This window comes from Marmota monax, unplaced genomic scaffold (genome assembly GCF_021218885.2).
Source record: "Marmota monax isolate L192 unplaced genomic scaffold, Marmota_monax_Labrador192_F-V1.1 WCK01_AAM20220418_F8-fsc00055, whole genome shotgun sequence".
NCBI lineage: Eukaryota > Metazoa > Chordata > Mammalia > Rodentia > Sciuridae > Marmota > Marmota monax.
Window position 1 is genome coordinate 11,065,052 of NW_026695205.1, and position 27,592 is coordinate 11,092,643.

The following is a 27,592-nucleotide window of genomic DNA, read 5'->3' on the forward strand; positions in this document are numbered from 1 at the left end:
TGGTACTCGGGTGGGGAGACCCGAACCACAGCCAGCACTGGCGTGCAGGGCCTCTGCCCACGGCACAGGTGAGCCAGGAGGCGGCCGTCCAGCTTGGTGATGGACAGAGGCATTTGAAACACTGCAACCAGCCCGGTCGGTCCTGCTGAAGTCCCAGATGGGATGACATGAGTCACAGGAGTGCCAGTGGCCAGAGGCAGCAGATCACTATGCTCATTAATGAGGATCACAGGGAGCCCAGGAGACAGAGATAGGTCGGGCGTCACTGGGAGACCAGGAGAAGGGGGCTAGGTCGGGTGTCACTGGGAGCCAAGAGACGGGGGTGAGGTAGGGTGTCACTGGGAGACCAGGAGACAGGACTAGGGTGTCACTGGGAGCCAAGAGACGGGGGCTAGTCGGGTGTCACTGGGAGACCAGGAGTCGGGGGTGAGGTAGGGTGTCACTGGGAGACCAGGAGAGGGGGGCTGGGGTGTCACTGGGAGCCAGGATACAGGGGGCTATGTCGGGTGTCACTGGGAGACCAGGAGACGGGGGTGAGGTAGGGTGTCACTGGGAGACCAGGAGACAGGGGCTAGGTCGGGTGTCACTGGGAGCCAGGAAACGGGGGCTAGGTCGGGTGTCACTGGGAGACCAAGAGACAGGGGGCTATGTCGGGTGTCACTGGGAGACCAGGAGACGGGGGCTAGGTCGGGTATCACTGGGAGACCAGGAGAGGGGGGCTAGGTCGGGTGTCACTGGGAGACCCAGGAGATAGGGGGGCTATGTCGGGTGTCACTGGGAGCCAGGATACAGGGGTGAGGTAGGGTGTCACTGGGAGCCAGGAGACGGGAGCTAGGTCGGGTGTCACTGGGAGACCCAGGAGACAGGGGGCTATGTCAGGTGTCACTGGGAGACCAGGAGACGGGGGTGAGGTAGGGTGTCACTGGGAGACCAGGAGACAGGGGCTAGGTCGGGTGTCACTGGGAGCCAGGATACGGGGGCTAGGTCGGGTGTCACTGGGAGACCAGGAGACGGGGGCTAGGGTGTCACTGGGAGACCAGGAGAGGAGGGCTAGGCCGGGTGTCACTGGGAGACCAGGAGACAGGGGCTAGGGTGTCACTGGGAGCCAAGAGACGGGGGCTAGGTCAGGTGTCACTGGGAGCCAGGAGTCAGGGGTGAGGTAGGGTGTCACTGGGAGACCAGGAGAGGGGGGCTAGGTCGGGTGTCACTGGGAGACCAAGAGACAGGGGGCTATGTCGGGTGTCACTGGGAGACCAGGAGATGTGTCCTAATGACTAGGTCGGGTGTTCACTGGGAGACCAGGAGAGGGGGGCTAGGCCGGGTGTCACTGGGAGCCAGGATACAGGGGTGAGGTAGGGTGTCACTGAGAGACCAGGAGACGGGAGCTAGGTAGGGTGTCACTGGGAGCCAGGAGTCGGGGGTGAGGAAGGGTGTCACTGGGAGACCAGAAGAGGGGGGCTTGGGTGCCACTGGGAGACCAGGAGACGGGGGCTAGGGTGTCATTGGGAGACCAGGAGACAGGGATAGGTAGGGTGTCACTGGGATCCAGGAGGCGGGGGCTAGAGTGGCAGGTGACCTGGGTCTGCTGCAAACAAGGACAGGCTCACGCTCACTCCATAGTGGGGTAAGCTCCTGTGGCCCACGTGAGCCCTCTGCACAGTCAAGGTGCCTCTCCTCACCCGCGGCGCGCCCCTCAGCAGTGAGTCTGCCTAACGGGAGACACCAGGCCCCCCGAAGCCTGGGCTTTCTGCATGACTAGTGGGGCAAGCCTGCCGTTCCTACAGGAGCACATGCTCAGCCGGGGCTCCTGCACCCCAGAACACAGCTCCTCTGCAACGGCGGGGCCCGGCCGTCCCAGCCGGCACCCACAGGCTCTTCTGACCGGACACCATGAACAAGGCCAGAGTGGGGTCTTTTCATTCAGTCTTTATTTACAGCAAAGTACATATTTTCTGTGGCCACCAACAATAAAGGGGAAGCAAGCATCTCCAAGGGAAGGAAAGCTGAAGTCTCTGAGCCACTCGCTGCCCCAGAGCTGCAGACCCTGACCCTAACCCAGTCACCACACCCAGTACAGGAGGGACGCCCAGGGACAGAAGCCTAAAGGGGCTCTGAGCTCCAGGGCTCTTAAACGTGCCTTTCCTGGCCTGTGCACTCTCTCAATGTGACACCAAGTATGTTTGCCCGCTCCCCCTGAGAAAAGGGTATCCTACATCCAGACCTGGGACAGGTACCTGGGAGACTCCAGGGCAGGGGACTGGCAACCTACCTGGGCACGGCAACAAGCCCAGTCCCCAGCCCAGGAGCAGCAGGAGTCAGGCTGCCCACGATGGCTAAGTGGGGCCAACGCTGAACGTCTGGATTCCTGGGGACAGGAAAACCAGGGACTCCCCACCCCTCCCTGGCCTGTCTGTGTAGGTCCTCTGTGGGACCTATGGCTGCTCTTGGGGCCTTCCCTTCCCGCTCCAAATCAAAGGACACCTGAGGCCACAACACGTGCCCTCCTCAGATGCCTGTCTTCCCTACACCAGTCTCAGCTGCCCAGGAAGGAACGTGCCCAGCTGGAGCTGCACTGGTGTGGATGAGGCCCGGCCTCCCGTGTGACACTGCCTCCTCCTGTGACACTGCCTGCTCTGCTCACCCATGCCTCCTCCACCACAGCCCAGAGTGCCAGGGGACAGACCCTGAGGCCTGCGGTCTAATGACTCTCCAGTTGTATCGGACATCCAGAGACTTAAAAATCCAGACCTGGTTTGTCTTACAGGAAGCTCAAATCCGACACACAGGAGGCTGGAGGCTGGGTTGCCACAGAGGGTGGACCCTCCCCCTGCCATCCCCCTCCTGTCCCAGGCAGTGTGTCCAACCCCAAGCAAGCACTGCCCAGGGCCTCTGGCCGAGCTGTGAGGACTTGTGATCATTTCATGAGGGGACAGGGCAGCCCTTGACTGTGCCCAGGCTGGGAGTGGGTGGCTCAGAGACCCTGGAGGTTGGTCCCAACACCACAGGTAGATGAGGAAGCGGCTCAGTAAGTGAGGGCTCTGAGGAGGAGAACCGGCCCTCGGGCAGTGGGATACATGGCCAAGGCACTAAATGGTTTGGCACCTGGGAGCGTCAAGTAACGTCAGCATGCTGGGCGCTGGCCTCTGAAGGCTGAGGCTCCCTGCAGGACGGGCTCCGACTGAGCCTGGGCGGGCCCAGCAGGGCTGGGGGCCACATCCTCGGGATGCTAACCCAGCCTGCCACCCACCCTGCACCAGCCATGACTGTGGAGAGGCGAATCTGGCCCTGAAGCACTCTCCAGCGCAGCCACTCGCTGAGGACCCACCTCAGAGCCACGCGGAGCCCTCGAGCTTCCCTCCCAGCCTGCATGGCCTCCTGGGGACCTCGGGGGCAGCAGATGGCAACCAGACTGGAGGGCCGATGGAGTGCGAGCGGAGCCAGAGGGAAGCGGGTGGCTAGAGTAAGGAGGCAGACTGCCCTGAAGGCTCAAGAGGCCAAGAGCCGCAGAGGGAGAAGGCTCTGCCATGTCGGCTCGGCAGCCACAGCGGGGTGACCGAGGGATGGCCTGCCAAGCACCAACAGGGTGGCCCCCGTGTGGCGAGCCCTGGCTCTTCTGCAGGTGGAAACTGGGGCACCGGACTCCTCACTCACACCCACCTGATCCCGCGGGGCCCCCAGCTCCTCCGCCTCCTGCCAGTGCGTTAGAATGCACACTTCCTCCCCACAAGGTCTCCACCAAGAGGCTGCCCGTGGGAAAGGGATCAGCACCCAGTGCTCTCCACCTGGACTCCAGCTTCGTGCCATGATTTAAATATGCTCCTTTAAAGCACCTCCTCTGCAGTCTGCCTAGGAAGCCCCCTCCTGTCCTGCCAGGGCTGGCCAGATCCCCGACCTGGGCACACTAGCCCCCTCACTGCATATCCCCCCCATCACGTCCAACAAAAGTCCCTCATGTGGGCAGCTCATCCCCAGGGCCCGGGAGCTCGGCTGCATGACATTGCAGAGACAGAAATGCCAAGGAATGCCACACCTGAGAACCAGCACGTCCTCGAAGACAGGCCGGAGACTCAACTGCACTCCCTCCCTCCCGACTTATCACTTGGAAGTGACCACCAAGCCCTGTGGCTCTGGCTTCCTGGGGAGGCCAGAAAGAACTGGCCAGCAACCAGAGGTGGGGCAGGGCCAGCAGCCTCTGCAGATCTGTCCCCTCCCCTGGGACCGATTCTAAGTTGAGAGCTCACTAATTCACACAAAGGAGGACACAAGTCCCTCCTTCAAGCACCCAAGCTTCACCTCCTAAGGGCATCGCACAGGAGGCCATCAGGCTTCGATCCCGCTCCTGCCGAGCTCCTGGATGCCAAGCCAAGGGGCATCAGCCGGCCCACTCCCCACAACACAGCTGCAGCTCCAGGCCCCACATACACAAGCCAGGCCCCTGTAAAATACTTACGGCAAAGAGCTGTACAGTATTTGTACATTTACACAAAAATAGATCCTTTTATATATATCTCTCTCTATGTATGTATTTATAATTGGTTACACGTTGGATTCATAATCAGGCATCACCAGGAGACGTTGGCACGGTTTTTTGCTTAAGCTCAGGTCAAGTTCTGTTGGATTTCGCCGTTCCGAAGTATAAACAGGAAAAAGAAAATAATCAAAGGCATTTCATCCCCAAGGTGTTTTCCTAAATACAGCGATGTCAGAGGAGACGGTGTGTACAGGTGAGCGGTGTCTCGGAGGCGGGCAGGTCTGCAGAACCAGGGTCAATGCGGCCGGCTGCTGGACTCGGATGGCTGCCTCTTGCGTGAAGGGGTGTAGCCGTTGAGGCAGCCATTGGTCTGCCGCTTGGAAGGCCCTCCGTTGAGGATGTCCTGGATGTGCTGCACGATGAGGTTGATGGCCACTGCAGGACAGAGAGCAGCAGGGTTGGGAGGGAGGGAGGCCACATGCGCAGGGCTGGGAGCACTGGTGGACACAGTGGGACAGGCTAGAGGGCCACAGTGGGACAGGCTAGAGGACTGGGGTGGCAGGGGACACAGGTCTGATGTGTGGACAGGCACACAGGAAGCACAGGCAAGGCACCCCGGGAAGTGGCATTTGCAGCCAAATCACAACCTCCAGGCCTCGACGGGCTACCATGATGTCCCCTACAGGAGCACATGAGGAGGAAGGCAGACAATGCCAAAGAAAGGGCTTCTCACCAGCGAGGACCAGAGTGCCCCGCGGCAAAGTAACCAGCACAACTCTCCAGAGAGGGCAGCTGGCCCTACTTCTGACACCACCAGTTGGCCATGAGGCCCTTGACTAAGGAGCCTGCCACCTAGAGAGGGCAACCCCAGGAAAAGGGCTTCTCCTCCCTCAAAAGCATAGGGCAGAGCCGCATGCATGGCCACCAGAAACAAAATACACCCCTCAACCAACTGATGCAAATGTCACCAAGCACGCAACAGACACGGGGTGCTCCTGCTGCAATCCACACTCATCTGGTCACCAGACACAAAGGATGGCCCCAGCTGTGGGCCATCTGCCCACCAGCAACCCTGTACTGCCACTGTCACTGTCATGAAGACCAGAGACAGGCTGAGGAGCCTCTGCTGGCTAGAGATCATGTCAATGTTGCTTCTCCTGAACACGGTGACCGTACTGTGCCTGTGGGTCAGAATGTCCTCATTCTTCGCCGCGTGGTGATGCCAGGCATGGTGGCCCACACCTCTAATTCCAGGGCTGTGATGTGGATACAAGGTCTCCCCCAAAAGCTGTGTGAGACAATGCAAGGGAGCCTGGAGATGAAATGAGTGGGTCTCGAGAGCCTGAGCCGAATCCATGGGTCCATCCTTTGGGGTCTGTACTTTATTCGAGGCCAGCCTGGGCAACTCAGTGAGACCCTGTCTCAGAATTTACAGGGAGCGGTGGTGCTTGGGGGTACACCTCAGTGCAGAGCACTTGCTTGCCTAGCATGCGGAGGACCTGGGGCACAGTCCTCAGTACTGCTTTACAAAAAAAAAAAAAAGGGTCACCATGACAAATTCCCCATCCACTCAGCCAACTGTGTGAGTGCGCTGCTCGGGACTGAACCAGGGCCGCCCACACGTGAAGCAAGCACTCTTACCACTGAGCAGCACCACCATTTTGTTGTTGTTGTTGTTTTGTTTTTAATTGTAAGGCAAGGTCTTGCTGAGCTACCTGGACTGGCCAGGAACTTGCAGACCTTCTGCCTTGGTCTCCCAAGTCACTGGGATCACAGACGTACACCACTGCACCTGGCAATCAACGTTTTAAATGGAGGACAAATGAAGAAAAGAGAAGACAGGGTCCTATCTGACAGACCAACTCTGCCACAGACGCCAAGTCAGGAGCTGGGTGGGCTCCCAGGCGAGCCAGCACCCGCACACAGCACCCAGGGGTCTAGCCGGCTGTGTTCTGCGGGCACTCACGAGAGCAGATCCTCTGCGTCACACTGAGGAGGCGGCCTGCTGTGCAGTCAGGTGGCGAGGCACCCAGGGGTCACCCTGGGCACTAGCAGAAGGCCACGGCTCCTCCAAGGGCACAGCCCTTGACTGCCCTCACACACTGCACACCACTCAGGGCATGATCCCAAGACAGGGCTGCAGAAGGAATGCCTCTGCTCCCATCGTAGAGCACAGAGCCCATGCCACCACACCCCGCCCCGCCTGTGGCTGGCAGCCGCAGGGGTGAAGCACCCGCAGGGACTCACCGAGGTTGTCTGCACCTCTAGGAATTATCACATCGGCATACTTCTTGGTCTGTGAAGAAAGACATGCAGAGTGTGTTAACAGAGGGGCTCAGAGTGCAGGGACCAGCCCCTCCCCAGGAACAAGGGCCAGCCTTCCTCAGAGCCAGGGAGGAAGGGAGCAGGCAAGGGCAAGAGGAACAGGGCGAAGGTGTTCCGTGTCAGTGAGGGCACTGGTCCCGACTGGGCGGCACCTCAAAGCAACCCACGATCCGACTGCTCATCAGGCGCCTGACCTGGATGCACTCCATCCACGTTCCAGCAAACCAGGGGCCTCTTAGTTCCTGGGCTAGCCCACCAGTCTGTACCATGACCTGCACAGAACGTGGGCCAGGCACACAAGGGCCCTAACACTAGGAAAGAGAGGAACAAGAACCACCGGGCTCAAGGGGGGCCAGGCCATCTGGACTCTGACACAGTCTGAAGGTGACGGGACTTATCCCAGCCCAGGAAAGGCCAGAAAAGGCCCGTGGCCCCCGACCAGCTTCCCTGGCTCTGTAGGCACACTCTGCGCCTGCCCAGGCCACACACGCGCCTGCCGTGTGAGCAGCCTCACGGTGAACTTCCACGCCAGGCGCTGGCACACAGTCCTGCCAGGCCCAAGGCCAATCCAGACAGGTCTCAGTCCCCGGCTTGCGGAGGAACAAGTTGGTCTTTCCTGAGCAAAGTGGGGCTGACAGTGGGAATAAGCAGCAACAACCCAAAAAGCATTTGTCCAGAATCTTGCACTCCATTCCAACTAGGTTAATGGCAAAGTGGTGTCTGACAATGAGGTCACTCTGGGTTTTTATTATTGAGTTTAGAGCAAGAAGGGCCTTGGACAGCTGAATGGACACAAAGCTTTGCACAGCTCCTGCGTCCCCTCGGCTGACGGACAGGTGGCAAGGCTGCTCAGGCCAGCTTAGAAAGCCCACCTGTGCTGGCTGGAAACGAGTCAAGTCCAACCTGATGTAAGATCTACCAACAGACTTCAAGAGACAGGCTGGGAAGACAGCTTCCCAGGAGAGGAGAAAGAAGCTGATCACCAGGACAGGCCGAGGAATGCCCAGGCCCAGGCTTACTCCCACCCTGCTCAAGGACTCTCCAGACTGCAGTCCCCAAAAGACCTCCCTAACTCCCTCACCAGCCTCCACCTCCTCCCGCTGGGGCTCAGTCATGAATCACCAGGGGCTCAGCCAGGGTTCAGCCACCCTGGGTCACGCCCCAGTCTCCAGCAGGCTCCCAGCAGGCCTCTCTGGGTCCCCAAGGAAGCACAGTGTGCCCCAGGCTGAGGGCTGGCTTCCAAGGCCCTCGACCCCCTTCCTTGTCTCCACAATGTCTCACCTCAGCATTCCCAGCTGCCTGGCAGGACTGGAGGGCACAAGAGGAGGCTGAGAGGGCCACCCTGCGGCAGGCTAGGGACCACCCTTGGACCTGACAGCCACACAACCTCGCACGAAGTGCAGAACTTGAGAACCTACAGAGCCAGCAGGAGGCCTACATGGCCCTCACTGGCTCTCAGAGGAAGGACAGAAGGACGGAGCTCCCAGGAACACACAGGACACCAAGCACCTAAGGCGGCCCTCTCTTGGGACTTCAGGGTGGAGATGCTCGGAGACAGGAAGGAGATTCGAGCTGGGGACTGCAGCGACTTGCATACCTTTAGTGCACCACAAAATTAAGTGTACATCCAACAAAACAAGCCACAATGCAACTCACTGGCAAGCAGAATTCCTCAAAGGCAGGCTTGACGAACGTGATATACTGAGACAAAATCTGTTCAAGGTCCCTCCCTCTTTCGCTGATGTCCCTCAGTACTATAAGAGAAGAAAAACAAGGATCAATAAAACAGTGTGGGGGCCACCAGGCATCTGCCCGCGGGAGAGCAGGCCCTGGGCTCCCTTCACTCCCGCAGGCCACAAGCTGGTTCCTCACCTGTGAGAACAGGGCAGCAGCAGCTTCAAAGAAACAAGTTATGCGTCCCCGGATTTCACCAAAAATATCGCGGGAAACAGAAGACTGCCTGGCCCAGAGCCCGCAGCGTTCCTGTGTCAGCCCACAGCGGGCCCAAACCAGACTCCAATGTGAACTGCACACCCAGCACGGCCCTGAGGGCTGAGGGTCACAGGCTGCAACCAGGACCCAGGCAGGTGGTGGCTCCACGCACCCTTCCCACTCGTCTTGTCTGGAAGTCCAGCAACCCCCTATAGCAGGTCAGGTGAGTTCATTTTTTGGCTGCCCACAGCCACCTGGGCAGGGAGGCCTTGCCCACTTCAGGCATAGAGGTTTGCAAACTGAAGGACTGTCTTTATTGAAAGGACACAGTGGCCCGGGGCAGAGAAGCAACCCAGGTGGCACAAGACTCGGCCACCACTATCCTCGCCTAGTCCATTTCATTCAGGGACTTTCGCCACTTTGTTAATTCCTTTGTCAAAAAACAGAAAGGGGGCCGGTAGCCCTGGCTCTGCCACTGCACCCCGACCTCCTTCAGCCTCCGCCCCTTAGGCAGTGAGCCCAGAAGGTTCCCTCACCAACACGGCCCTCCGTGGCTTGGGATCCTGCTGCCCAGCTGCTGTGTGTTCCAGCCAAGCCCAAGGTTGCCACCCCACCCACCATCAACTGTAAGGGGCCCTCGGCTCCTTCTCCCACATTTCTCAAGTAACGGCTCGAGTGTGGGTGAGACGCACCAAACGCACACAGGCAGGATCTGAGGGTGGACTTCTGGAAAGCCGTGTGGGAACAATCACTCTGCTTACACTCGCAGGTTTGGACCAGGAAGGAATGGAGTGGCTCTGATCCCGCCTCCCAGGACAGGAAGCCTGCCTCCCAGAGCCACCCCACAGGGGCAGCTGGCTTTCATACCAGCTCTGGTTATGCAAAGTCTGTGGTCCCCAGTGAGCCAGGACTTGCCTCACACCCACTCTGCCTGTCCACAGAGCCCACTGCCTCCTGCCAGGAAGCAGCTTTGTCCAGCCTTGCGGCAAGTCCCCAGATAAAGCCCACAGTAAAGGAAGCCTGATCAAAGGGGCGTCAGACTGGAGGAGAGCGAGTACCCTGGCACCCAGGAGGCCGGGGCTCCCCACAGCCCTGGTGCGGGCTCTGTTTCGCAACAGAGGATGCGCATGGCTTCCGCACTGTGGGAGGCCTGAGCTCCTGTATGGCCAGGACACCCCACACATAGCCTCCTCCGCCCCACTAGGTCCTGGCTCCCTGTGTCCTACAGACCCGGATGCTCATCCACTGGGCTCGAGAAGTGCCTGGTCATGCAGAAAGCAGATGTGCATTAGAGTCACATGAAGAGGGAGGGACAGGGAGGGAGGGGGAACGGAGAGGAAGAGAGGGACCGTGCCTCAGGAAAGCGGCCAGAAGGCTGTCCTGGCACAGGAACCCTGCAGACCAGAAGGCCCGGCCCAACTCTGCAGCCAGAGACCCCGCAGGCACCGCCCACTGCAATGAGAAGCCTGCCCCTTGACACAGCCAGAAACAGGACACGCCACGGGCTGAGTCAGAGCAAGGTCTTGGCACAAACCAGAACTCCTGGGACTCATAACTGGCAGCTGTCCACAGTCTGAAGCCCACCCATTTGCTGGGCCAGGACAGGCCCTTTGAGAGGTCGGGGTCAAGCTCAGGAAGTGACAAGTCTGCCCATGATCCTTGCCTGGCCTCCTCACTTCTGCCCTTCCAACCCAGCACTGCTATTCCTGGCCTGATAAAGCCAAGAGGAATTCAGGAGGAGCCACGACAAGGACAATCCCTCGCTGGTCACGTGGACTCACATCAGCAAGTGGCTGAGGAGCTGTGTCACCCATAGTGAAAGAACAGACTGCACATCCCACAGACCCTGCCTCCCTACCTGAGTGAGGTGGCTGGAGGGGCATTAGCAGCCCTGCTCGCCCTGCCCATGTGCCCCCTGCCCTGTACTCCGGGTGAGCAAGGTGAGGAGCTTGTGAAATAGGGAGTACCTGGAAGCCACGTGCTGAGTACAGGAGCACCTCTCCAAGGCAGAACCCCCACCAGGGCTGACTCAGCACGGGATCATGTGCGCGGCGGGGCGTGGCGAGGAGGGGGCTGGAGTGCTCGAGCCCCACAGCTGCTGCTGCTCATCCCTCCCTCTTCCTCAGTACCCGGTGCCCCCCCACACCCATGCCAGGCCCTGTGTGTGTCCCATATGGAGAGAATGGAGGCTCAGGGTGGAGCGTGGAGAAGGCCACCAGGTAAGAAGGAAACAGCCTCGACAGCGAGCAACTGCAGCGTCAGGGGGCACGGGTCAGCAGAGCTGGGCCCGAGGCCTCCAGCGAGGGGGTTCTCCACTCCTCATGGGGATCTCATGCCAGAAGAGGACACGGGAGCTTAGCCCGCACAGTGAGGGCCTGCTGGGTCCCTCCCGATCCCCTCCCCTGCTTCCTTCCCCAACACCCTGCACTCCCGGCTGAGTGAGGCCCAGCAGCAGTGACCACATCAGTCCAGTGGTGCCAGCTCCCAGGATGTGGCCCCTGCAGTCCTACAGAGAGCCCAGAGAAAGCGCCCCAGCCACCCGAACACAGGGGCTTCTATCTGCCACACAGGCCTCAACTAACAAACCATGGGCCACCCCCACGGAACCACTAATCCTCATGATACTTGGGGTGCTCATCCAAGATGATCCTCCGATAGGAAGAAGAGCCCAGGACCACTCACTCCTGACTCCAAAGTGTATCCGCTCTGTACCCCAAGCTGCCTCACTGGTCCCGGCAGGAGTACCCACAGCAGGCGAGGGGGGCCCAGGCTGGTGAAGCAGAATCGAGGGGTGGAGGTTGGGCTGGGGCTCCCGTTACCTACCCACAGAGCCACACAACCCTACCCAAACAGAACCGCACTGCTAACAGCAGGCCTGTCCCACAGTTCCCACAAGGACACCAATGCCTGGGGTGTCCCAAGAGCTGCCGAAGCCACAAAACAGGCTGGAACTCTGCTGGGACCAAGCACAGGTTCCCATCCTGCTCTTCTCTTGTCACGTGGTGTTCTGCGTCCCTCCCAGCCAGGGGCAGAAGTGGGGCTCCAACTATGTGGTGGTACTGCCCCTCAGAAGGGCCCACCTGGTGGTTTCTCCATGTTTCCCCAAGGCCCAGCGGTTCCACCAACAGCTCTGACAATGAGACCACTCCTTCCGATGGACCCAGACCCGGGATCCATGGCTAGACTGCCCTGGCCAAGCAGCCGCCCTCGCTGCCCCCTCTCCTCTTGCACACAACAGGGACGCAGACTTGGTCACCTTTCATTCCCCTCCCCGCCACCTGTCCATCACCATCCCAATTCCTGCTCTGCTAGTACCTTCTCTTGTCCCCTCTCCCACCACCTCCGTGATAGCCTGCCTCAGTCCAGATCCACAGGTGGCCTCCCAACCGCCTGCAGCTGTTTCCTGTCAGAATGACCGTCCAACAGAGAGCAGCAGAGCTCCACTCCCCTGCTGTCCCCGCCCGCCAGCAGCCACACCAAGTCCTGGGCCTGCAGTGGCCCCCATTCACCTGCCCTGCACCTTCCTGGGTCACCTCTGCCATCAACAACCCCATCAAGGTCCCAGGCCCCTAGTGGACCACACCCTCCAGAGCTCGGCCCCACCAGAGACCTCTGCACCTCTGGCTGTGGGCACAGCCTCAGCAGAGCCTGCTTGGCGCCATCTGGAAAAACTGGCAAAGCTGGAGGGGCAGTGGTGGGAGGGTCACCCGGAGCTGTGGGGACAGGTTCTCCCATCTCCCTGGCCTGTGGCTGAGCCAAGGTCGAGACATCCATTAGGGGGCTTTAGGGACCACAAGGAACTAGTGTTTAGGCACCTTTCCCTGGTATGACAAGCAGGCGGACTTCTGGTTTCAACTCAGTGACCTCACAGCCTGTCTCATCCAAAACAGCCAGTGACTAACCCCTTCTCAAATGTCACCAAGTGTTTGGGCGGCAAGACACCCTGGGGTTGGACTGACGTAGCTAGGCTCGGCCATGTGGACACAAGCCTACCCTGGGAAGGCCCAGACTTCTGACTCAGGCAGGGGGGTGGGGAGGGCCACTCATGGACTCTCAGGTCCCCTGTCCCCAAGGTGGCCACCAACAGGGCTTTTGGAACACACCTCTTCGGGAGAGCCGGGTGTCTGCATCTGTATCCACAAAAAGTTTCATCTGGAACAGGTCTCGAACCTCCTGGGAATAGAAGGCCAGGATCCCTTCGAAGAGCACCACATCCGCGGGATAGACAGTGACCGTCTCCTCTTTCCTGCAAAGCAGAGGAGACAGGTCAGCTGGGGGATCGCGGTCGCAGCCCCTGCCCTGGGCAAGTTCCTGCCCTCCACAGACTCAGGCGCAAAACTAGTGTTGCGTCACTAGAAGAGGTTTAAAATAAAAGGCATCTGTCCTGGGAGTTCTACCAGGGCAGCCACTGTCCACACATGAACTTGACAGAACTCTCCTGCAGAAGTACTCCGCTTCTTCCACCGCCAAAGATCTGCAGTGATCGGAGCCTCTCTCCATCAAGACCCTCACTCCACCAGGTGCGAAGACGCACACCTATAATCCCAGCAGCTCAGGAGGGTGAGGCAGGAGGATCACGGGTTCAAAGCCAGCCTCAGCAAAAATAAGGCACTAAGCAACTCAGTGAGAACCTGTCTCTAAATAAAACATTAACAAGGGGGTGGGGATTTGGCTCAGTTGTTAGCTTCCCTGGGTTCAATACCTGGTACCAAGGAAAAAAAAAAGACCCCCGTCCACTGCCTTGGTAGGTGCGGCACAGGCCTCTTCCTGGGCAGCACCTGCTCCAGAATGGCCTTCCTGCACAGTGGAGCTCCTGGGGCCCCCGCTGCTAGCTCATCTGTGCTCCTTGGCCTGACATCCATGCCCTGCAGGACTAGGACCTGAGGCCTACCTGGCTCCTGCCTCCTCGTTCAGCCGCTCACACACACCTACCCATCCCTCCTGCTCCCCAGCTGTCTGTGTGCACAGAACACGATCCCTGAAATGCTTCCCAACTGTCACCTTGGAAATCTCTTGCCAACAACCTCTCCCCAACATACGGCTGCTCTACGCAACTGCTGGAGGTGCCCAGCCTCCCCTCAGGGACCACACTGCAATGCCTCCTCCTGAGCTTGGGCAGGGGCGGACTCGGTCACCAGCTTACCACACCTTACTAGTTAGTTAGTTGGTGGAACTAACTCCCAGGATGCCCTCCTGCTGTGGATCCAGGCTACTCTGCCATGAACACTTGGAAGGCGACCGTGAAGCAGAATCCACAGTGCTCAGGAGAGCATGGTGCTGAGGCCAGATCACTGAGAACACCTCTCAGCGTCACCAGGGGCTGGGAGCTGGACAAGGTGTGCTGGTGCAGGGGTCAGGCTGGACACTGATGTTTGCCCTCACTCTCTGGCTGCACTTACCAGCCCCAACATTCAGATCAGCTGCAACTCCTACACTGAACCCCTTTATTCCTGTATCATCTGGGAGGGTCGCCGGCTGACACGGGGGCATGATGCCTGGCGTCCTGGGCTGGGCACCTCCCTCATGGCGACTCCTGGCTGCCTGCATCTAGAGCCCCATGCCCTCCCTCTTGGCTTCCTCCTCGGACAGTTCCTTGTCATGCCTAAGGCACCTGAGAGAGGTGCAGGCTGGGCACACACTGCGTTAAGGCTGAGCTGCGCAGGCACAGAGCTCGCAGAGACGGCTGGTTCATGATTACAGGGACATCTGGTAATAGATGAGTTCTAATTTCCTATCAACACTTCAACTCAAGAGAGAATGGGAGAGAAGAGCCAGGATGGAAGAATGAAAAGTAGACAGGAGGGCACGCACAGCACCCAGCTGAAACTCCAGAGGGCCGCGAGGAGCCCAGAGCACAGAGGAGCCACGCAGGTGCAGTGTGCTCTCCAGGTCAGCATCGGCTGGGACGTCCCCAGAGCTGCCATGTGAAATCTGGGTCAGAGTGAGTAGAGAGTCCTACAAGGGCCAAAGGTGCCCGGCATCAGGTAGCAGGAGGGAACTCCCCAGGAGCCCGTTCCCAACACTCAGAGGGAGGAGGACACATTACCCAGCCAGCATCTGTTCCTAGTCAGGGCCACCAAGAGTAAAGCTGTGCTGAGGAACTGTTTGGCCTGGGCTGACAGGCCTCCTAGAGTGTCTGATTGATCCTAAGACCTGCACCTGGCAACCTCCAACCCCCACACCCCTCCACGGTCCAATCCCAAGTCAGCAGGAGAGCAGGAAGAAGGGCTCTTTGTTCCTCCTGCCCTTCCTCCACTGTAACTCCTTACATCCTGTTTCAGGAACAGCTTGGGGTGTGGAGCCAGAACACGTGTGCAGCCCTACCCAAGCACCATGGAGCATGCCCGCCTGACCATCCAGGAACGCCCCCCACAGGCAGCCAGGGCACAGGGCCATATCGTCCCTCCACTGGCAGCGGCAGGGTGGAGGACGGGGTGGGAGTGCAGTCCCAGGCTGCTCTGGGTGGCGGGTGCCCACTTACCGAGAATGGGAGACGAAGTCATACACGGGAATCTGGACTGTTTTCCCTTCAGTGATTTCTTTGAGAGTCTTCAAAATGAGTTCATTGTCAAAGGCATCTGAAGGAAGTCAAACCGCCAGAACGTCTTGATTTAAGTTAATTCCTCCCATGACCATGCACTCCAGGCCCCAGGTGGACGTGAAAGCTGCCTGGCCTCAGGCCAGCCAAGTGAGCTGACCGCAGGTCTCTGCCCCTGATATGCATCCCAGGCCTGCACCATCCTCCCCACCCCGAGTTCAGCCCTGGCCTGGGACTGGCACATGCTCGCCAGGAGGCCAATGACTACGGACACCAGGAGCCCTGTGCCTAGCTAGACCACTGAGTGCAAGACACACCCAGGCAGCCACCCTGAGCCTGTGTGCCAGCCGATGAGCTGGACACCTGCGGTGCCCACGGGTGGCGGGTGACAGGTGCAGCGCAGGCTGCTGCAGCTTGGCAGTGGTATGAGGACCCACTGTCGGGTCATTCGGGGCTGGCCCACCTGAGGCCCAGGCTCTCACAGGTCCCCAGACATCCATCAGAGTGACAGTGTGTCACGAGCCAGGCACAACATCAGTGTCTTCCCAAATGCTTCCCAACTGTCACCTTGGTGCTTCTTCCCCAGAAGCCCACAACAGCCCTGCAGGGCAGTTCTCGAGTCCCCGTTCAACCAGGGGAAGCCCAGAGGGCAGCACCCTCCCCTGGCAGCACTGAGCCACCTCCCCGCCCTCCTGACTCACCTGGGTGATCAAAATTGAACTGTCCCTTCAGGGCTTTGGCCTTCTGCTCCGACGTAAGGACACGGTAGAAGCTGTCCTGGCTCAGGATGACCACCTGCTTCTGGTGGTAGTCCACCTCGTTCTGCCCCAGGAGCTGCACGATCTTGGCACAAACCGAAGACTGCAGGAGAGAGAGAGCACGTGGGGGTCAGGGGCAGCGTGCAGGCAGGAAGAGCAGTTGCTGGGCTGCATCTCCACAGAGAGCAGAAAGGCCCAGGCTGTGGCTGCCCAGAGGCCAGCCCTCTCCTCCCTGCAGGCCCTGCACTCGGGTTCCATGGTGCAAGATGGAGCAGACAGGTTCTGCCTCCTCTCCCATAAATACTCTCCCCAAGGCCACCACAGGCCACCAACAAGGCAGCAGAAAGTGGGCCCTGATGTGCTGACAGGATGAGGGGCCTGGGCACCTGTGGGACATCCTCTGTCCCTGCACTCGCAGGCCTAGCCAGCCTCAAAGCCAGCCAGTGGAGGGCTGGGATGGTGCCCTCGCTCTTCTTCTGCGGGCCACTTTTGCTCTCTCTCTAGCCACAGATGCCACCCAGTGGCAAGCCAGGGCCTTTCCACAGACGTGTGCCACAAGCATCACCCATGCCCAAGGAGCCCAGAGCGTCTCAACCACCTGGACACTAGCTCCCAGTGAGCAGCCTGTGGGCTCTGAGCTGCGCCTGGGGACGCACACATCTGCCTGTCCCTCCCAATACTGCAGGCAGTGTGCAGAGAGGGCCATAAAAAGTGAATTCAAAGCAAGGAGGTACTGAAGGGCTCATTCAATCAACTCGTTTCTTTTTTTCATTTGATACAAAGTTTAATTATAAAATGTCTATATTACAAAAATTCTGGAAGCCATAACTCAAGGCTCCTTGTGGAACTGGTTGACCTAATTACAACAGATGCAAAATCAGCATATTTAGAGGTATTTGAGGTTCAACCTTAGAAGGATTTTTTAAAGTTACAATTCTTACAAAAGCTTTTGAGCATAAGGAAATTGGCCACTCCTGTTGCAGTATGAAAATAAAACTGTCTTACACAATGTACCCTGTTGTACAAGCAGTGACACAGACCTTGGAAGAATCTTGGAGGAACAGTAACATGTGGTGGCACTTGTTAATTATTTGTGGGTGATTTCCTTAGCTTGCGTGACTCTTCTTCATATTAATACAGATGAGCATTTTAAATTACTTACGACTTTGGGACTGCATACCTGACCCCCCCCCCCCACTGCACCAAATCTCAGAAGGTAAAACTCGAAGGTGACTTTCATCCAAAAACAATTATAAACCAAGTTTTTAAAAATCTTCTGCCAATAATTTCCTTTTCCTAACTGGCAACTGTGTCCTACGTTCTCAGGTGGTCGGAGAATAGTGTGTACCTGTAGCCTCTACTAGCAGAGAACCCAAAAGAAAGTGGGGGGTGGGGGTGCCCCTCGTAAAACTAAAGGGAGACACTGGAGCAGATGAAGAGGCCAGGGGAGGGAGGCAGGGAGCGAAAGGGAAGTGCTGAGGAATGATACTGTTACTGTGTTCATGAACAAATATGTAACAACAAATCCTACCATAACGTGTGACTACAAATCGCCAATTAAAAAATGAGGGGGGGATTCCACTGAGAAGCCCGGAGAACAAAAATGAAGAAGGCATTCGTGGTGCCAGTGATTCCTAAATGGCCTTTCGGGTCATGGCGTTTTTACTCTTCAGTTAAACCCACTAAATGTTGCTAATATGAGCGGCAATCCCACCAACAAGCAGGCAGAAAAGCTGTCCCCCTAATGTTGCAGCTCAGTGTCCCTAGCCAGGCATGACCTGGGCGTGCGCTTTAAGACTGGGCTAATAAGCAGACGTAACAGCAACTCTGTCTTTACCCACTGCCCACCTGGGTGTCTCCTTCACGCCAGGTCCCCTTTGCCCTAATCCTGTGTGGGGAGGGGCACAGGGTAGGTGACATGGTGGAACGAGACAATCATCACTGCCCTAGGTACATGTGTGACTGCACAAATGGTGCAGCTCTGCATCATGTCCAACCAGAGAAATGAAAAGTTGTGCTCCATTTGTGTACATGAAATGAAACGCATTCTGCTATCATGTGTAACTAACTGGGGGTTGGGGGGGATGGGGCTTTGGTGCACACCTGTAATCCCAGCACTTCCTCTTTAGTTCTCCTCCAGCAGGTGCGAGGGACAAGAGCAGGTACCCAACAGCCACTGTGTGTCCTGGAGAGATGGTTTCCTTCACTATCTTTGAAAACTCAATTTATAGCTGGGCACAGTGGCACATGCCTGTTAATTCCAGTGACTCGGGAGGCTGAGGCAGGAGGATCACAAGTTCAAGGCCAGCCTTAGCAACTTAACAACACCTTTCTCAAATAAAAAGGGCCAGGGTGCAGCCCTGTGGCAGAGCACCCCTGGGTTCAATCCCCAATACCATAAAGGGAAAACTCAATGTACTACTTACTCCTCACAACTTTTGAAGAGAAGGGCTCAAGTCCTCCATAACAGCCCCAACTCCTTCTGTGTTTCCTGCTAGATTCTGCCATACCTATCATTCACCAACACATCCAGGGCACCAAACCCCAAAACGTTAAGGAAAAAGCCAAGCACAGTCGCACACTCTGTAATCCCAGGTGCTTGCGACGCTGAGGCAGGAGGATCATGAGCTCTGGGGGATGAGGCTCAGTGGTCAAACACATCTGCCTTCCATCCCCAGTACCGGGGGAAGGGGGTCTGAACCACAGGGGACCACAGAAAACAACCCCCAAAGCTACAAAGACCATGTTACTGTATGAAGGACAGAGAATTCGCCACTTTGGAAGCTATCACAAATTATCAGGGCTCATCCACCATGAGAGAGAGAGAGAGAGAGAAGGCAGTCATGCTTTGAACGTCATGACCATCTTTGACTAATCTGTGAAACTGAAGTGCTGCTGGCTAACTCTTGTTTAGACCCACACAAGTATTCCAACTGGCATGGCGGGTCCAGGAGCAGCTCATGAGCAGCAGAGCACCTGTGGGCCTTGCACCTGGCCTGACTGGCCTCATACAGCAGCAGGGCCCTCTGCACACCTCACGCAGTGGTGCACAAACACGCACCTGCCACAGGAGCCAGCACCCTACTCCTGGGCCTCATCCAGTGAAGGAGCACCAGGCCACAGGGGTGTGCAGGAGCACTCGGATGTGTGCAGGAGCACCCGGGGAGCTCTGCGAGCAAGGGCTGCCCAGAGGCCCTCCCCCTGCGCCCCAGCAGGAAGCTGCCGGTGGTCTCGACCACCTGGAATCTCCAGTCAGGCAGGGACAGAAGGAAGGAAGAAAAGAATACCGCGCCACCCCTACTACCCTACATGTGACAGAGCTGCAGGAACACAAAGGACCTGGTGGCTAGTGGGGTGAGGGACAAGGGGACCTGTCTTAAAGCCCACACAGTGAAGCGGGGAGGCTCAGAGAGGCTGTGTGTGAATCTACAACCACCTCAAAATAAAAAGCACAGTGAACATAAAATGAACGACCCTCTTCTGCTTTTTGTCATTTATAATCCCAAAAACTCAGCCCTCACCTTTCAAAATTCCTTCTTCCTCAAAGTACTGCTAATTAATAATTGATTGGTGTGAACGTCTCTTTCCCTTGGGGCAGACTGAATTGGAAGTGGGAGCCCGGGACAGGCGGTGGGCTGAACCTCTACCCTCCCAGAACCTCAGCATGTGACCTGGCTTGGGAAAGGTCTCGCAGGTGTGATAAAGATACCAATCTGAGCCAAGATGATCCTGCACTAGGAATCAGGACAGGTGAAGGTGCAGAGAGGCAGGTAGAGTCGCACCAAGACACGTCTGGGACCGGGGTCTGTGCCAGAGACAGCCCCTGGCCAGAGAGAAGCGTGGCCACTCTCCTGCCGACCCCCCAGATTTGGCTCCTCTGGACTCAACTGAGGTCACAAATCTCTGTTGTTTCAAGTCTGGAGGGATTTGTTCCAGCAACCCATGGAAACTGATACACCTGCCAGATTCAATTTGTTTAAAAGTTTCCTTTCATTTTTTGGTACCAAGGATTGAATCCGGGTGCTTAATCACTGAGCCACATCCCCTAGATCTTTTAACTTTTATTTTGAGAGGTTCTTGATAAGTTGCTTGAAGCCTCACCAAACTGCCAAGGCAAAACTTGCAATCCTCCAGTCTCGGCCTCCTCAGTCACTGGGCCACCAAAGGAGGTCTGGGTTTTTTTCAAGTCACAACAGATGTGAGGGCTTCCTTCTACTAAGTACCCCCGCACCGTTTTTCTCCCCTCCCAGAAGACACATGCCCATAAAGACTGTGCATGTCCTTACAGTTGATAATCTTTTCTTGCATAACTGCTTACTCTGATAGTAAACGCTTCTCTGGAACTCCTGTGCCTGCTTCACCAAGCACCCCAGTTAATCATTATCACCCACATGAAACAGACCCGCTGAGCAGACGGCGTGCTGTCCCCTGGGAGACAGGAGTTGCGCAGATCCAGCAGTGAGCTTCAGAAGTCTTCAAAGCCAGCAGCAATCACTCTGGGCAGACGTGTGAGCAGCAGCATCTCAGAGCTTCTGCCTCAGAAATGCCCAGGGCGCTTCTGGACAGAGTGAGTTTTTAAGAAGTAAGACAAGGAGAACCACCCACCCACCCACCACATGGCATCCAAGGAAAATGCAGGTGGCTCTAGAATCAGTCTGGGTGCTCAGGACAGGACGGGACAGACTGCACCACACTGGTGACACTCATGCAGCTCGCCCTCCCAGAGTGCTGGCATCCTGTGCACAAAGCTGTCGGCATGGAACAAAGGCTCCAAGGAGCTCGTCTCCAGGGCGCGTCCAGTTCCCTCTACCACCACTCTGCACAGTCCACCGAGAACGTCATTTCTGGAACTCTGCTGGAACCTTCATGAGGCACCCACTTATTTCCTTCACATCTATGAGACTGCACAAGACATCGTCACGGAGCTGAACCAAGACACTGCTGAAACCGCACCACGGTTATAACTCAAGCCCCAGGGAAGAACAGCACCCCGTCCTTCTGTTCAGTTCTCTCCTGAGAAAGCAGGGACCACAGCCAGCTCCCCACCCTACACTGCCCTTCACCAAACAGCTGCAAAACCTCCAGGGCACAGCCCAAACTACAGTGGGAAGAAAAGGAAGTCTCGGGCAAAACAAATCACAAGGTAGTCCCTTAATAGGCAGGTGGAGCCAAGCGCAGGAAGCACACCTGTCATCCCTGCGAAGGCAGGAAGTTCAAAGCCAGTCTCAGCAGCTTAGTGAGACCCTTTCTTTAAACAAAAATAAAAAATAAAAAGGGCTGGGGATGGGGATATGGCTCCACGGTTAGGCAATGCTGGGTTCAATCCCCAGTACCAAAAAAATAAGAGCAGGTGGTGGACCCAGAAAATGGTCCATGCATAAAATTAAAGCCAGAGCACTGTAGTTGTGGTAGGGTAGAGTTAATGGCTGAAAAAGAGCAGCTCAATCTACACCGAGATCATGAGGAACTACAGGGAGGAGTCATGCAATGAGTGGGCCCTTCAGGAACAGTCTGAAGTCGTGGGGGGGCCACAGCTGGGGCTCTGGGCAGCAGGCAGGGTGAAGGCTCGGAGTGAGGGGAGGAAGCGCCACCCTGCCAGAGGCACAGGCCTCCAGGAAGAAAGGCAGGGGAGGTTTCTCCTGAGGCCCCGCTGGAGGGCTGCAGGGGAGACCAGCAATTGGGAAGAGCAGGTTTTACAGTAAAAAGATGAAGGGCATTGAAAAGAAGGGGCTGGAGAAATGGCCGTCTTCCACAAGAACCCAACAGCCAACCGGAGGGATTTCCACACCAAGGTGGCTGAGCAAACAGGGATCACAAAGAACGCCACAGGAAGAGGTAGCTCTGCTTCCTCTCATTATAAAAGCTGCAGTGTAATAGCTGGGGTGGGGGGGGGATAGAGAGACAGAGAGAGGGACGGAGGGAGGGAGAGGGAGAAGAAGAGGGAGAGAGAGGGGGAGAGAGGGAGACGAGGGAGAGAGAGGGGGAGACAGAGAGAAAGAGAGATAGGGAAAGAGAGACAGAGACAAATAAGTAAAACAAACAAGTCGGTGTGGTGGCCCCCGCCTATAATTCCAGCAACTCTGGAGGCTGAGGCAGGAGGATCACAGGTTCAAAGCCAGACTTAGCCACTTAGCAAGACCCTTCTCAAAAATAATAAGCAAATGAATAAATAAGAATAAATAAAGTTCCTTCCATAAACTTGGAGAGGCAGGAGGTGAAAGAAGAGAGAGCCATTAGGAGAAGGTGACCTAACTGAAGTTATTCCCACCGAAAGTATGCAGAAACCAACTCACAGCCTAATAAAGTCTTATAGGGAGGAATAAAACACCTCGCTCTACTCTTGTATGTTCCAAGTTCATCTCTTTGGTGTCCTTTTCTGATGGAACTCAACAAGGAACCACATAACAAGGGACTCATCATGCAGCCTACAACATCTTTCACCTTTTCACCAAAAGGTGGAAGATGGAGAAAGGAGCCAATATGGCGGCCACTGGTTACATGAAGCCACTGAGTATTCAAAATGTGTCCAGTCTGAATTGAGGTGTGCTATGTGCTAAATAGACTTTAGACTCCAAAGAATTACTAGGACAAAGAATGAACATGAAATGTCTTACTAACAGTTATTTTCTTTGCAAATTATGTTGGTAATCCATTGGGTTAAGTGAAAATATATCAAAATTAATTTCTCTGTTTTTTAAAAAAGTAAAGGAGAACAAGGTAACATTCTGTATCTTCACTATAGTACTACATATCCACATTTATATTGTCATTTTTATGTTATCAAAATTCATATAACTATAAAACTAAATAGGGCAGATTATACCACATAACTTATATCTCAACAAACATGACTTTAAAAAGAAATCTAGTCCATGAAGTGTTTTAACAGTATTGAGCACATACTGACCACCTGATAAATAATGGTATTATTATAATTCATTAAAACAACCAGCATCAAGCCGTTTCATAGTGGGGTAGAGACGGGGAGCATGGGAGGAATAGACGAACTCTAGATAGGGCAGAGGGGAGGGAGGGGGAGGAAGGGGGCATGGGGTTAGGAATGATGGTGGAATGTGATGGACATCATGATCCAAAGTACATGTACGAAGACACAAATGGTGTGAATATACTATGTATACAACCAGAGATATGCAAAATTGTGCTCTATATGTAATTGTAATGCATTCTGCTGTCATATATAACAAATCAAAAATTTAAAAAAAGAATAAATAAAGGCAGAGGATATAGCTCAGTGGAAGAGCACTGCTGGGTTCAATCCCCAAGGTAACTTCTGTATCTTCATAGATCCAATTTATATTGTCATTTATTATATTTTATTTTAAAAAAGAAAAGAAAGAGTTGGCTTCTTCCTTTCATAAAACACAAACGTATGTGCTACTGAGCTACACTACAAGCCCATTTTGTTTGAGACAGGGTTGCACTAAGCTGCTGAGGCTGGCCTAGAACTTTCATGGGTCATAAATTCTTTTTCAGTCAACTATCTTTCTACTTGAAAGAAATATTTTGTACTGAAATCTGTTAATTAATGGCTGATTGATCTTAGTTTATTTTTCTGGTTTTTTTTAAATCATGTTGTACTTAGGAAAACATCCTCATCCTGAGATCTCTCCCCTAACGCCCCTGGCTTGCCCATTCCATGCCTTCTCTCTTCCTCTCCAGGGGCTCTCACCCCTCGAGTCCTCACACAGATCACAGAGGGCACCAACCCAGCGGCCCCCAGAGTCCTGATCACCTGCTGGAAGTGAGGGCTGAAGGGGGGTGGGTGGAGGCACTTCCTGTAGTCACAAGGCCTGGCACATGGCAGCCAGGCTCCCCTGTGAAGCAGGGGGCATTTCCCACCCCAGGCAGGGATTTTCTGAAGGCGGGGGTGGTCCAGCTGTCACTGCCAGAGCAACACCTAAATGGCCTGCTCTGCAGACGTGCACCCCCAGGAAACCCACACAGACCCGAGAAACCGCCCCTGAGCTGGAGGCGGACACGAGCAGCTCCGCCTCGCCGGGCTCCTTGTCCCACCTGCGCCAGCCCTGCAGAAACCCCGCAGAAACCCCCCAGAAGCCCCTCTGCCGCTGTCTGTCATCCCCAGGAGCAGAGCCCCATGCAGGTCCAGCTCTCTGAGCCTCTGAGGGCTGAGCGTGGCCTTCACACAACAAAGCTGCCTTTCAACAATGGACAGTGACCTCGCGTTCGTGCTGCCCCCTTTCTTCACGCACACGTGGAGGTCACCTCAACACAGTCAAAGGCCTGCAGTGACGAGCACCAATGTGGCAGAGCATCGGTGACTTGCTGGCACCTAGAGCACTTCTTGCCAGTGAGACGTCATCAGAATCAGCACTCCTGTGAAAATGGGCGCTATGACAGAGGAGGAAGGGAATCAAGGGATGGGGTCCCACCCTGGGGACCCGAGGAGCTCCTGCAGCTCAACCTCGCAGGACCTGGCAGGAAACTGGCCACAACTGAAGGGCTTTCTCCAAGGAAGGCCGGCGACTCTGCAGACCCCTCAAGAGAGACTTCCGTAAGGTTCAGCGGTTTTCTGTTTAACTGCAGCCCGTGTGTCCCCACCTGGTCAGCCTCCCCACACACTCTGGAACCACTTCCCTAGTTTATGTACATTTATTAGCATCATTGGTCAAAAAGAAAGAAAGAAAGAAAGGGGAAAACATGAAAGAAGCGCAGTCGGAGTAGTGGCGAGACACAGGGGACACCTGCAGAGTCCCTGATTTAAGTTGTGCTTGGGGCCATGAAGTTGGGGTTACTTTTCTGGAAGCAGAATGGTTAGGAGGACTCACAGCCTGTCTGAATCCAGATGTGGTTTCCGGGCTCAAATGAGGTGGCTCTCCATCCTCGAGTCTCAGCCTCTTTATCTGTAAGACAGCCAGCCAGGAGTCCCCCATCTGACACAGGCACATAATAAACACTGGGTAGGCCCGAGGCCCACACAGCTGACAGGTGACAGTTGAGAACTGACAAGTTGCTGCTGTGTCTGCAGTTTGTGCTTCCTGGAATTCCCGTGTGGAAATCAGACCCACAAGGCAATGGTAGGGATACAGGGTGGGGTGCAGTGATCCTTCACAAATGGGATTGGTGCCCTTGTACAGGGTGCTGGAGCCACATGCAGACACACGACAAGCCCTTGTGACGCAGAGAACTGGCTTTGCCTGACACCAAGGCTGCTGTGGCTCTGTCGAGGACCTCCAGCCTCCAGAACTCGGAGAAGTAAGTTCCCACTATTTGTTAACTACCCACTCTAAGGTGTTTTGTTACAGCAGCCCAGAGAGACTGAGGGTTGCTTTATTTTCTTTTTTCAACAAAGAGCAGTTTGAAGCACCAACATACTCCTGGTAAAGGGTCAAGCATTTTAGGTTGATCACACAGACTTGGGCAAACTGCCACGTGGTTCCAAAGACGCTAATGGAAAACAAGTGAGTGAAACACAGTGAACAGATATGGCCTGAGATTAAGAATCCACTCTGTATAAATGTCCCACACCACCACAGTGGGGAAGGGACCTCAAGGCCCACAGCCACAGTCCTCTCCCCTTCTACCGACAGTGGCAAAGGCAGCTCAGAAACAGTGGTGTGTGGTCCCAAAATAGAGAGAGGACGGGGAAAGGGGTAAGCACAACCATGAAGGCGGAGGCAGGTGGCCAACAGCCTCCCGCAGGCAGTGGGCCTGGACTGAGCACCGGAGGCTGCCCCATAGCACAGCAGGGGCCTGGGCTGCAGTGAAGTACAATGAGCCCAAGCCTGCTGCAAACAGAGCTGCCTCTGCACAGCAGCAACCCCAAGGAGTGACAGCTGGCCACCCAAGTGTCTAAAGGAAAAGGCAGGCGTTTCCTCCCCAGATCTGAGCTCAGGAGGGACTTTCAATCCCGTCACTCTTGTGACAGGGTATTACTTAGGTCTCAAAAGCAGAAGAAAGTTCTGGGACCTGGGCCCTAAGGGCAGGATGTCACTTCACTGAGCAGGAACGCTCAGGATAAAGAGGTTACTCAGAGACTGGAGAGGTGCAGTCCAGGTGAGCCCAATCAGACAGTGGCCAAGGGCAGCAGCGGACTCCAACAGGAGGGAGGCGATGGCTCCACACTACAGTTGCTCCTCTAGACATCCAGAAAAGTCAGGGGCCGCAAAAAGCATCAACCTCCACTCGCAGGCTTCCAGCAGCCTCCTCTGCTGGACAGCATTCACTAGGGACACTTGTCCCAGGAAGTTCAAAGTACAGGTGGAATGTGGCTTTTCACATAGATTTAATTTCAGCCCTCCGTCCCTGTGCCTAATGTGCAACTCTGAACTTGACCTTTTTTATTCTTCAAAATACAGTTATGAAACATGTTGTAGCAATAAAAGCAGTCCCAGCAGAGGATTCACGCGGCTGGCGGCTGGCGCCGACCTGGAGAATCTGATTCATGATTCACCCGGCCCGACTCTGCTGCTAACCAGGCCACACCCGCAGCCTGGAGTGACAAACACATCAACGGGGCCAGCTCCCCCTGCACTGTCACACGGTGCACACAGCTGGAGTGCCTGGCCCCGGGGTCACCCACCTCACAGCAACTCATCTGTCCCCGCAAGAAGGGTCCTACAGCCCACTCTACAGGGAGCAGCTTCTGGCAGGGAAGGGAGAGCCCCTGTGGCCCAGAGCCTGTTCCTCTAGGCGGCAGCCCTTGGGCTAAGGCATGGCCTGAGCACCAGGCGGGGAGTCTACTCAGGGGCCTAAGGAGGGGCAGGAAGCAGCAGCTGCTCACTCAGCACAGCCTGTGACAAGTCCAGACACTTCTATGGCAAAGCCTGGCACAGCCACAAACCTTCCTGGACGCGGCCACTCTCTAGGGACAAGTTCCCAGAGAAGCAGAGCAGCTGGCTGCTTACCTGCTCACCCAGCAGCAGACAGTGAGTTAAGGCAAAGCTGCAAGGGGGCAGACCCGGCACCATCGCCACTCTGCTTGACCCCCAGGAAGGGAGGGGCGTCAACAGACCCCCCACACACACACACAGGAAGCTCACGGCAGGAGCGAAGTGGGCAGACCCACAGGTGCTTCCTGGAACCCCTGACCAGTGAGCAGCCTCGGGTGGCTGCTTACCTCTGAGCCTCCACCTTCTCCCCCGTGATAGAGGACCAGCACACCTTCCCTCTCAGGATGGAGGACACAGAAATTTCAATCTCTGTGCACCCTGATCAGTGGCTGGAGTGCTCCATAACTGCTGCTAGTCCTACAGGCCCACCCCGTGCACACCTGACATGCCCTGAACTCATGTTTTGTGGTGGTCTGGAAGGAGCAACTCCAATCTTGCTACTACACCCACCCCCTGCAGTCTCACAGCGCTGACCCTGGACTCCCTCAGTCCCTCCAGCAGCGGTACAGACCTGGCTCTCTCCCCTCTGGGAGCACTCAACCTTTCCAGAGCGGGGACAACACTGGCAGCCTAAGGAGAAAGCTCAGAGGGTTGAGGAGGAGACGCAGGCCACGGGATGGGGCACACCAACAGCAGGCACCAGTTTGGGCCCCCAGGAAGGACACGTGGAGTCCAGCAGTAAGGGCACAGTCAAAGC

General features: G+C 56.1%; 1 protein-coding gene across 1 annotated transcript in view; it reads right to left on the bottom strand.

Annotated features, from left to right (window-relative positions):
• Positions 1-1,906: 1,906 nt before the first annotated feature.
• The window catches only part of Uck2 (uridine-cytidine kinase 2), a 55,922-nt gene continuing 30,236 nt past the window's right edge, over positions 1,907-27,592 (bottom strand). Inside the window, exons 2-7 of the mRNA XM_046430117.2 lie at positions 15,968-16,127; positions 15,210-15,306; positions 12,832-12,974; positions 8,453-8,550; positions 6,719-6,767; positions 1,907-4,906 (exon numbers count right to left, since the gene is read on the bottom strand). Of these exons, the coding sequence (XP_046286073.1) occupies positions 4,767-4,906; positions 6,719-6,767; positions 8,453-8,550; positions 12,832-12,974; positions 15,210-15,306; positions 15,968-16,127 (687 nt within the window). The 3' untranslated portion in view covers positions 1,907-4,766. The remainder of the gene's footprint in view (positions 4,907-6,718; positions 6,768-8,452; positions 8,551-12,831; positions 12,975-15,209; positions 15,307-15,967; positions 16,128-27,592) is intronic.